Source organism: Cyprinodon variegatus, unplaced genomic scaffold (genome assembly GCF_000732505.1).
Source record: "Cyprinodon variegatus isolate N-32 unplaced genomic scaffold, C_variegatus-1.0 Scaffold38, whole genome shotgun sequence".
In the NCBI taxonomy this organism is placed as follows: Eukaryota; Metazoa; Chordata; class Actinopteri; order Cyprinodontiformes; family Cyprinodontidae; genus Cyprinodon; species Cyprinodon variegatus.
This window is the reverse complement of record NW_015150491.1, coordinates 430,673-442,276: the sequence shown is the minus strand read 5'-3', so window position 1 is coordinate 442,276 and position 11,604 is coordinate 430,673. Positions and strand designations below refer to the sequence as shown.

The 11,604-nt window shown below is 37.6% G+C and overlaps 1 protein-coding gene across 1 annotated transcript; it reads left to right on the top strand.

The window, feature by feature from the left end:
* The first annotated feature begins 320 nt into the window (after positions 1-320).
* mrap2 (melanocortin 2 receptor accessory protein 2) lies at positions 321-7,777 on the top strand. Its single transcript, XM_015369739.1, has 4 exons — positions 321-511; positions 611-748; positions 1,211-1,310; positions 6,783-7,777. Exons 1-4 carry the CDS (start codon positions 496-498, stop codon positions 7,243-7,245), a joined length of 717 nt encoding a protein of 238 aa, XP_015225225.1. The 5' UTR covers positions 321-495; the 3' UTR covers positions 7,246-7,777.
* The last annotated feature ends 3,827 nt before the right edge of the window (positions 7,778-11,604 follow it).

The window sequence follows — 11,604 nt, the reverse complement described above, 5'->3', positions numbered from 1 at the left end:
TTTGTTTGTCACTTTAGCAAGAAAATTTTAGTACCACAACATACAGTACACAAACACATGTATATATCTTTTATTTGCATGTCCTGTTAAAGTGGATATAAAATAATGCAATTGTAGTTTTTTTTTTTTTTTTTTTTTTTATGCACTATCATGATGTTATATTGCTTTAATGCTAAAACGTTATTCAGAGCGGCACAGGAACTACATTGATTGAAAGATATCAGGTGATTTCCTGGAACATCTTTGGTTCGCAGTGAGTGCGCCACCATGCAGCCCACAGCTGTTGGATAAGGTGATGCGCACTGAGAGGCTCTCCAAAAGGCTGCTCCGTCACTCTCAGGGCATGATGTGGGCAGAGTTATCGAGTAACGGCGTGGATTTTTATTTTAAAACCGATGCTTAGTAAATTATTTTTTACCGAGTGCAGAATATTTATGTTATGTTTATGTGAAATTTGTTTTTGTTGGGTTAAGCTTTATTTTATAAACCGAAGAAATGATCAGCATACCTGGTGATGCGCTTTTGCCAACTTCATGGACTTACTAAACCCGCTTTCGTGTGGCAATTTTTGTTTTAAATGGACTGAATTTTCTTGTCTTTTGCTGTTAAGGTTTGTATAATCGGTTCGATATGTCCGACTTCCATAACCGAAGCCAGGTCAGCGCACGACGCAGCGACTATATCTGGCAGTATGAGTATTACGACGACGAGGAACCCGTGTCTTTTGATGGGCTTAAAGCGCACAGATGTAAGCCGAATTTATTCTTAAAGCTTTATTTCGTTTTGTCTTTACGTTTCCTCCTCACGCATTAAGCCAGTGTGTGCTTTGTGTGCACTTTTATTTAATTATGATTCATTAGGGCTTTATTGGGGTCCATTATCGTCATTGCTTTTTCCGAAGGCTGACCTGCTCTGCCCCCTGCAGTAGCATTATTTACAAGACAGATTTAATGCAGCACTTTACTTCTGCTTCTCAGTTAATGATCAGACATCTTAATGAGGCATTGTGGTAATAAACAAGTCAACCATTCTTGTCTAATCAAGTTATGGAGAAGAAAAATGAAATGCTCACTTTGATTTATTGCTTTTTTAATGTATTTATTTATTTTGCCTCTAGGGCCAATCCTCCTGGGATAACTCAATTCAATAAACAGGAGAAGCAGACAGAATAAATGAGCTGCCAAATTCACTATTATCTCTTATCTTTCAGACTCCATCGTCATTGGCTTCTGGGTGGGATTGGCAGTTTTCGTCATTTTCATGTTCTTCGTTCTCACTCTGCTCACAAAGACTGGAGGACCACACCAGGAGTAAGTGTTAAACAGTGTAATTCAGTTTTCCTCTGGTGCTTTTAATCATACAGGGATTCAGTCAGCATTGAGGTGACAAATCATTCAGAGGTAACTCTTAATCTCTGACCTGTGTGATTCTTTTATTGGATTTATGAGAACTAATATGTCTTGAAATAAGTTGATTTTGGTTTCTGTAGAAGCACTTATCATATTGTCTTGCTGTCAAATTGGTAAAGTAATGTTTTTGTTTTCATGATGATCAGGTATGTATATTTTCTTTTATTTTAATAAAGTCCTCATATCTTTATTTTAAGTGTTCTGGCATCTCAAAATAACCTGCTAAAATGCTATGTAATAAATGCCCTGTTCCTTCAAATCAGTAGTTAAAGGCTATGTTCACACTGCAGGCCTTGATACTCAATTCAGATTTTTTTGTGAAATCCGATTTTCTTGCCGTTCATATTTGCAAATATATGCGACTTGTATGTGATCTACTGTGTGAACTGCAGTCATACGACGCAAGTGCAATGACGTCACAGACCAGCGTACACTATTTTTACGGAAGTAAACATGGATGGTAGTGCCGGCGCACATCTAGCAGTCTTTTCAAACCATAAAAACTCAATCTTTTCAATATGTTTAAACATAAATACTGCTCTCCGCATCATCATCTGCCATAGTCTTTGTTTTTCTTGCTGCTTCTGCGTAGCAAGACCCAGAATAGTGACCTTTGTCTGGTATTAATGACGTTCAGGTCCGATAAATGTGACCTGGCCGTTCAGACACAGGTCGCATTTGAAAAGATCAGATTTGTATCGGATTCAGGACCACATAGCCAAGTGGCCTGGGTCAGATTGGACAAAATCTGATCTGTGTTGTTCAGACAGCCATTAAAAAAGATCAGATCCAGGTCATATTTGGGCAAAAAAATAGGGTTTGGGTCACTTCAGGCTTTAATGAATGAATCATTATCTATACCTAAAACAAATACATTCGTGATTCAATGAATTTGTCGTTAATCAGTAAAAAATTAAAATAAAAGTTTTCGTTGCGATCACTGAGTCTGGGAGCGACCTTTTATGCCCAAATAGAGTAACACCTCACTCCTGACATCTTCCGGCAGTGACGTCACAGTGTGCTAGGTCAATCTCCATTCTCCCCACGTCACCAGCAAAATCAATGGGAACTATTATACACGCCTGCAATCAGCAAAAAATATTTTAGATTTAGAGAGGACTTCACCATTGAAATTCGCGAGAGCTATAGTTAAACTGACAAGGCCCACGTGCACAGCAGTTGGATGTTGCAATACATTGTGTAAAAGAAAAAAAATTGGTTATTTCACCTTTCCACCGCGAGTTTGTTGTTGGATTACCTACTTGAAGAGGGAGGATTTGCCATCAAACTTCTGGCCAGAGAAAAAACATGAAATATGTAGCCAACTTTTCTAAGAAGAATGTTTTCAGGATGACTTGAATAATATTGCGTAGTGACAAACACCAGATACAGCATTGGGACTTGCTTAACAGCTGATACTGCACCATGATTTCAAAAACCAGTTGGTGGCAGAAGTTAAAATTAATAATTACTCTTAATTAAAAAATAAAAAACACTTAGCATTTATTGAGCAGTATGTAATCTTTTTATGTTTAAAGTACTTTCAGAAGTTTGAATTCTGAATTTGACCTGACCTTTCCTTTACAAATATTGCAACAGGGATATTGGCCCACTCCTCTATACAGATACTTCTCCAGAGCACTGCACACTGTAGGACGAAACCGTAGGGTTTCGTCCTACAGTCTGAGTTTACGATATATGTACAGCACAATGCTCTGATGTGATCTACCTGCTCACACTGTATGTCTAAAAACCACGTCGGACTCAGCTCTGCCGTTTGATGGAGCTACTCTGACTCGTCTATCCAGAAGCAAAATGAGGAATATGAAGCTCACTAGAGTGAACCGTGCTGCCTTGGCAAATTGTGCAATTTCGTGCTGAAAGCCCTAAAAAGAAAAGGCGACGACATATTTGGACAAAGACATGGCTGAGCAAACATGGCTACTATGGTCTGTCGATTTTACACAAAGATCTCCATTTCACTCGCACCCCTGCTATGCTTCTGTGTTTACATTTGAGAAGAAGAAGAAACGGTAAAACATTTTTGATTTTCTCCCGCCGTCACAACCACGAGGTGGTCATTCGAGGCTGATCACCCCTCGTTATCCCCTGTACACTACACAACGCACGATCAGGCGGAAAGTCGGCCTGATCGGAAAATTCTCCCACGACTGGAAAGTCGCACAGTGTAAGCCCGGCTTTATAGAGGTACTACTTAGTTGTCCTGGCTGTGTGCTTGAAGGCCCAGCCCTGACACATATTTAAATCCCTTTGTGATTTCAGTCATTTTCTTACCAAAATCTCCTTATACATGGCCCCATCTGTCCTCGCTTCAATGTGGTGCATTTGTCCCAGTCCCTTTACAGAAAAAAGATCCCCAATGAATGCTATCCCCCTAAATGCTTCATGGTTGGGATGGTATTGTTGTGGTTGTACTTATCCTTCCTCTTCTAAACATGATGATTGGAGTTCCTTTTTTTTCTCTAATCAGAGCACATGGCTATCTTCCAGTACTTCACTGAATCATCCAGGTGGTCATCAACAAATTACATATGGGCCTGGACATATGCTGACTTCAGCAAGGAGACCTTGCATTGGCTGCAGGATTTCAATCCACAGTGGCATAGTGTTATTAATGGCCTTAGTGTTATTAATGAGCCTGCGGTCCCAGCTCTTTTCAGGTTATTGACCTGGTGCTGGTGTGTAGTTTTCTTGGCATTACTGCCAAATAACATGAAGACGTGTACAGCATTTGATAGCGTTTGGGGAAACATTTTGGGAAGCGCAAAATGCAACACATTGATGCAGTCCGGCTACATTTACACTAGGGGGCAGCAGTCTGTCTTACAACCAGAGGTCAACTATGTAGAGCAGCTCTGCTGCTTTCATTGTGCCCCAGGGCACCTGTGGCTACAATGTAGCTCACCACTATTTGTGTCTGAATTTGGGTGAATTGATGAATGACTATGGCTATACCCACACCAACTCTAATAGGTAATTAAAAAAGTTTTCACGTGTTTCTGTTATGCCTTTTGGTTTTTGCTAGTCAAGTTACCATAAGTTAATGCTTTCATTTTATTCTGAAATTCTCCAGGATGTTTTTTTTTTTTTTTTCTTTCTGGTGCCCGACTCTTCCTGTTTGGCTTGTAAGATTCAAGAACTTGTTGGGTAGTCCACTGTGTGTCTAAACTTCCCTCTTGTGGATCATTTCATTGATCAGCACGGCTTTGGTAACTTCAACTGCCCTCCACCATGGCTAAGACCTGTGCAAGCATTAATTTCAACGATTTGGATTCCTTGCAGTGCCCCCACCGCAGCTGGACCTCATTTAGTGTGGGCCCTGTCTAAAGCTTCTATCCCACTGATGTTAGCGGGTTAACAAGGGTTTTTCAAACACGGTTGAGAGGCTAACAATCACCATTTGGAACCCTTCTGGGTCTGACCCCCCAATGGACAGCTGCAAGGCCTCTCTGCCCTTATTGCTGCGTGTCTGGTGACGCCATCACCCTTGTTTAGCGTTAATGATATCACCAGTTTGACTGAAATAAGGAAGGTAAACAATGGAGAGCAACATGGAACGAAGTGTGTTTCGTTCTTTTGTCCGTCTGAATCTCCCTTCTTTACTGCGGCATGTTTATCGGATGTGAGCATGCTCCCACTATATGCCTAACAGAGCGGAGCCGTTTGAAGGCGAGTTTATCCTGGGTTGTTGCTTAGTCGCTTCACATGGGTTGAAGCTGGTCATTGAGCTGTTCCCACTGCCATTAAAAGTCTATTGTTCCCGGGTTTTTCAGCCAATGAGAAAGGGGTATACTTGTAAAGAGAACCCAATGCCAATGGGTGTGTGCTATGGCTCCCAAACAGGCCAGGAAGGTAGAATCAAGGAAGAAGTAGGATGCAAAAACTTAACACAGAAGAGAACAAAAAGGGGCTTTTATGTGAACCAACGATGCAAGAGCAACAAATCTTACGTGTGAAATCCAAATTAAAATCATTAGTTTCTAAAAGAGATTGTAAAACAGAGAAACATTAAAGTCCTCTAATGATGTTTGTGTCAGTGCATGCGTGTTAAGGGTCAGGAGGGCTGTGTTGGTTCGTATGCCAAAACACGTCAGTTTATAAACACCGTAGGGTGCAAAATGTACACTCCGGGAGCTGGTTTCAAATGTAGTCATGTTTTGGCTGCTTCATCGTGATTAAAACAGTGGCTTGCTCAGAGAAACACTGCAAGAACCCCTGGTGGGGTGTGTATAAACCATTTTCTCCAATTAATTTTAGTTCCTAGAAGACATTTGGTTTTCCATCCATCCATCTATCTCCGCTTATCCGTCAGGGTCACGGTGGAGCTGGTGCCTGTCTCCAATAGTCTATGGTAGGGTAGACACCCAGCATGAGAAAAAAAGCAAGTCTTTGATTACCGAATTGGAAATTACAAAGTCTGAAGAATAAACTTCCCACCTGCCTTTGTTTTAAAATAAATAATCAGACAACCAACAATTTTGCATGAATGAAAGGTAGACATTTTTCAAAACATGCCATGGCCAAAATTTCTAAAAAGGTTTTTGTGAAAAATGCTTTCTCATGTCAAGCAATAAGGAATTGAACCTGGAGAGACTCACACAGAGAAAAGCTGCAATTAGAAAAGTGTTTTTCAATTTATTTTTACAGGTAACACAATCCTACTCTTCAAAATATTTCTATCTAAATAAAACCAGCTGATGACGAGGACTCATTGACTCTGCAATCCCTTGCACTGAGCATGCATGTAGCGACAGTGGAGAGGAAATCTCCATTTTAGCACATAGAAACCTCCAGCAGATCCAGGGTCAGTGTGAGCAGCCATCTGTCACGGCTGACTGAGGTTTGAGGAGATGGAAGCAGATAAAGATATAAATGAAATAGAATATTTGATACTTAGAAGACTTTGATTATGTGAATCAACATTTGCTTGGAAGGAAAACGAAGCTAGGCCATGAGCTAAATGTAAGGGATATTAAAAGATGATTGGCTTCGGAGAAGGTGTGGCCCCTAGTTGATTGGCTGGAGCTGAACAAGGGACATTGCAGGTGGTACAGGTGATTATAGTCTTTGAGACTGTATTTTCACTTAATCTCTTTTGTAAAGGAATGTCTAAAGAACCATTGATAACCTAAAACAAAGCAGACTATTTATTACTCAGCAGCAAATAAAAAACAACCATTTCTCCCTTCTGTCATATGCTTAGAAAACTGCTCCGAGCATTGACAAATCATCATTTAAACAAACAAAAGGGAAATAAACAGATGTTTGAGTCATTTTAACTGCTAATGGCATCTCTTTAAAACAAATTCTCTATTGTAAAGTCACTCAATAATTCTTTGATTGTTCTAACAGAAACCCAGACTCGGTTGAAAAGCATCAGCGACCAGAGGGACGACTGGTAGAGATTAATGGCCACCTGGAGGAGAACGACAAAGCTTTCTCCCGCCCACTGTTGGAAGGCTCACGTTCATATTTTAATTTCTACATCAGTGAGGAAGACCAAGCCCAGGAGAAACAGAAACCAGAAGACAAAAAGAGATCTACAAAAGTTATAGCTGGAAGACATTTGTGCTCCTCTGAGATAGATGAGATGGATGAGGACAATGAAGAAAGTGGAGGACACCAACCTCTGAATGGTCTAACTGAGAATAGTATGACAGACAGAGAGTGTGCTTTCATGTCTCACTTTAACATCCCAAACTTTGTGAACTTGGATCAAAGCTCCACACTTGGAGAGGACGATCTGCTCTATGAGCCGTCCGTTGTCCTGGAGCGTCAGTCACAAGCTTACAATGCTCATCGGGACACCCACTAAGACAGATAGATGCAGCGGTCTTCTAAAACAATTTGGTTTGCATCCGACGGTTAGATTGAACAGAGGGAAACGTGCACCTGCTACTCCTCTCTTTCTGCAAAAGGTTTAAAATGACTTTTTAATGTTTTCTTAAAAATACAGGCATTGGATTTAGATTTACAAGAAAGAGAGTGGAAAGCATAGTCTGCAAAAGTAAACTCAGAGTAACAAGATGAGTTTTCCTTCAGAAGAGAAGATTGTTTCGTAAATAATACCTGTTATTTCAAGTACTGTGAGTCTGAATTGGATCCAGCTGGGTTGCTTTTGGATTCGCACAGAAAAAGAGAATAATGAAAGACAAGAGGGGGTCACTAGGAAAGAATGCACTGGGGAAATTATTCTGCTATTCTTGCTGTTTTTGGTACACTCTAAGATTGTGAACAAAGGTTCCTATCTGTGGGTGAGAAACAGAGACAAGGTGGTTGATCAGCATAGAGAAACAATAAAATAAATGGATATTGTTGTTAAGTCAAACCATAACAAAAGTGAAATGTATACCAACTGTATGTTTTAAATAAAGGAATATAAATAAAAAATGCTGTTCTTTGATAATGTAAAGAAAGATAGATAGATAGATAGATAGATAGATAGATAGATAGATAGATAGATAGATAGATAGATAGATAGATAGATAGATAGATAGATAGATAGANAGATAGATAGATAGATAGATAGATAGATAGATAGATAGATAGATAGATAGATAGATAGATAGATAGATAGATAGATAGATAGATTATATCAATTTACACAGTAACTATTAATAACTATTGAATAAAGAACGAATTTTAAGTGACCTTTAGGATTTGTTTATTTACCAAACACTACATAGTTTCTGGTGATAGATTCAACAAGATGATGCAACAAGAACAGTTTTGACATTGAAGCATGGGTAAGACTTTATACTTTACTTAGACATAAGGTTGTCTTTGATTTCTTTCTTAGATTTCTATCAGTGTATAAGTATTTTAGTTTATATATCTTTTTCTTTTCCTGTCTTCCAAATAACCTGATAAATCAAATTGACCACAATAAGATTGACGAAATTAACTGAGGGGTGTTAAACATAGAAACAGAAATGATAAATGTGTCCTAGTTGTGATGCAGAGACCATTGAGGCCCTTCTACTGCATGCAGATGCTTTGATATTAGGCATTCCTTTCCAGCTCTAACTGCATGTTTGGGGTTTTAGTTCTGCTCAAAGGTGTGGATCGACTCCTGGGTGAAGTCTTATGCAGCTGCTAAAAGATTTTCTGTCCTTAACCACTTTTAACATCGAATCTAAACATTTTCCCATTCCATTTTGTAAAAAACAAAAACAAAAAAAAAACCTTCCAAAGCTAGATTCTATCGCAACTATGCTTAATTTGAATGTTTTTTTTATTGCTATTAATAATTATTAAACTTGTGGAGTGCAAGACTTATTGCTGATCAGTTCCTCCCACCTTAAGTGGAGTTATGTGTTTATTTCTCTGCCATTGCTTTACCGGGATGCATTTGTAATATTTCATAAAATATTGTTTTGTTACAATTCCAAACCTTGATAACTTTTCTACACCCTGATCCAATTTTTATTGTCTGCAAAGAGCTATTTAGAGATTGCTTCCTAAATTCAGGACCTTTGCTGCTTGTCTGCCCCCTTTTCCTCTGTAGATAATAGAAAATGGTATCATCAAATTTTACAGATCTTCCCAGCTGTTTTTCTTTATTTGCATGATGCTTTTTTTTATTAGCCTTTAACTAAAACAATCTGAAGCCGTCACAGAAAAGCTCTAGGTATTACTGAAATTTAATGAGAAAATATTCTACAAAATATTTACCTTTTATCTGTCCTCTGAAGATTGTTGATTGGACTGGATTTTTAGAAGTGCAGTACAATATTTCAATGCAATGCTGGGCTTTTCAGATTTCCATTATTGGATGTTTTAAAAACTTTACTTACTTTTTTTTTTCTTGAAGGGTTGATACACAACCCACAGTACTCAAAACAACTTAAATACATTTTTTTCAGAATTTCAAAATGGTTGAAGGACTATGCTTCGTTAAGGTACAGCCAAATTTATTTATTTTTCTATTTTTCATGTAATGGAAGCCCAAAAAATTGTTTTTAAGTTTTATATATTTTAAGCTTCCATTTATCTAGGCCTTAACCAATAACAGTATCCAATCAATCTCATTTGATTAAGTGGTTCTGTCTAATTTTTTTTCTCTATATTCTATTCACTCTATCAAAGAGTCTGTATCAGTGGTCTCAAACTCCTTCTAGATCTCTGACTGTATGTCAGAAAGGTATTTAGCCATTTCATTAAGGTGTATAGGGAAAGAGATACACCTAAAACTGAAAAAACTGCTCTGAAGAGTTTCGGACAACTGGTTTAGATCTTTATCTCAACAGCTGCACCTCCTGTATTGTGAATAAACTACACAATAGTTGATTGTGTAGTTTAAGGTTCAAGGTTCAAGAGTCTTTATTATCCCAGAGGGGCAATTTGTCAAACAGCAGCATAAAAACATTGCACAACACACAGATAGAGAACAGTAAGTGAAATACTACAGTGACCGATTAAGAATTGTAACAGCGACAGAAATAAAAGAGTTCTTGTGTCTCCTTGTCCTGCATTTAGGGACAAAAGGGGGTCGTTTGATGGGCGTAGTTTGAACTCCTCCCACAGAGAGTGGCATGGGTCAGAGGACATCTTGTATGCCTTTTTAACATCTTGGCCTTGTAGATGTCCTGTAGATCATTCAGGGATGTTCCTACGATTTTTGCACATGTATTAGCAATGTGTTTTATATTTTTTGAAGATGGATTCCACCAATTATTATTATTATTACAATTTATGATTATTGTTATTAATTGCTAAACTTTCAATACAAATACATGTGCTGGTGAGTTTTTGTGCAGAGAGCATCCACTTGATTCTCCAATCTCAGTTTATCATTAATGATACTGTAGTACCCATGTATTGGTTTTAGGGTACAAATACCTTTTCCATGCTATAAGATCTGCATGTTGGTCAGGAAAACATAGAAACGACAGCATCATTAATGAATAAACTCTCATTTCAATATAAATATACTATGATTACTCAAAAGAAAACATGAACTATAGATACTTAAAAACACTGTTGAAAAGGTTGGCGAATCATCACCCTGGTTTCATTATCTTTTAACGAACTAACCTTATCAAAGTCTATGTGTAAAGGTCAATCTCTTGCTCTCTAAACCATCTCTTTACTAAATTTGTATCGCTTTTAGTCAGTTCTTACTCAAAACAGGGGTTTTGTCAGATCTGCATGAGATAGAAAAAATAGACTCTGCTATTTTCTCAAAAAATAATTTTTTCATTGAAAGAGACTTTGCTTCAAAATAAGAATATCACTGTCTGGAGCCAAAGTATTTGTTGAAGGTCTCAGACGTGCTGAACAATTCTTAGCAGACCAAAACATCATTATTTAAAGAGACATGCTTTTGACAGGCATTTCAGTTTTAAAACCTTTTATCCTTGCAGAAAATGCATTTGAACAGTGTTGAGAGTGCAGTCTTCAGAGTAATCATTAGTATGTTCAATTGTGTTGAATCAAATGTCACCTGAACATATTTTTCAACAGTCTTGGGATGAACATCTTGTTTACACTTTTGCATGCCTTTCTCTGCCTGCATTTAGAGACTAAAGATAGAGGTAATGATCACAACAAACGTTTTAAGACATGAGTATTTACCTATAAAATCTTCACTATAAAATCTTCATCTATAAGATTATAATTTCTAAAATTATATTATAAGAGCACACAGACAAAACACAAATAAATAAATAAATAAATAAATAAATAAATAAATAAATAAATAAATAAATAAATAATGGTTACTATTGTAACACCATTGTTCTGGACTGAAAAGCATCAATTAAGAAAATAAACGGGGGCTTAAATTCCACAACAGGGAAAGAATATAAATATTAGATATATTTCTGCCAGGCTTTTTTCCTTCAAGTTTAAAGAAAAAGACTGTAAAAGCCTCATTGCTGGCAATAATTAGAACTAATGAATCAAGTAGAGAACATTAAAATACAAAGATTTACAAGAAAGAACAACTTAGAGTTGTTCTTTATTCATGTAGAATATCTCCCTGAGTCAAAACAAATTAAAACTGTTTTGTTCCACATCAGGTGATGATTATGCAAAACGACATTGCTGCTTTCCATTAAGACTTATCAGGAAATATGTAACCCTCATACACAATACTTCTTAGATGGAAGGGTGTGCAGAGAATGCCAGACAGCCCATCAAAGACAGCTCTGCAAACAAAAACAAAAAATCA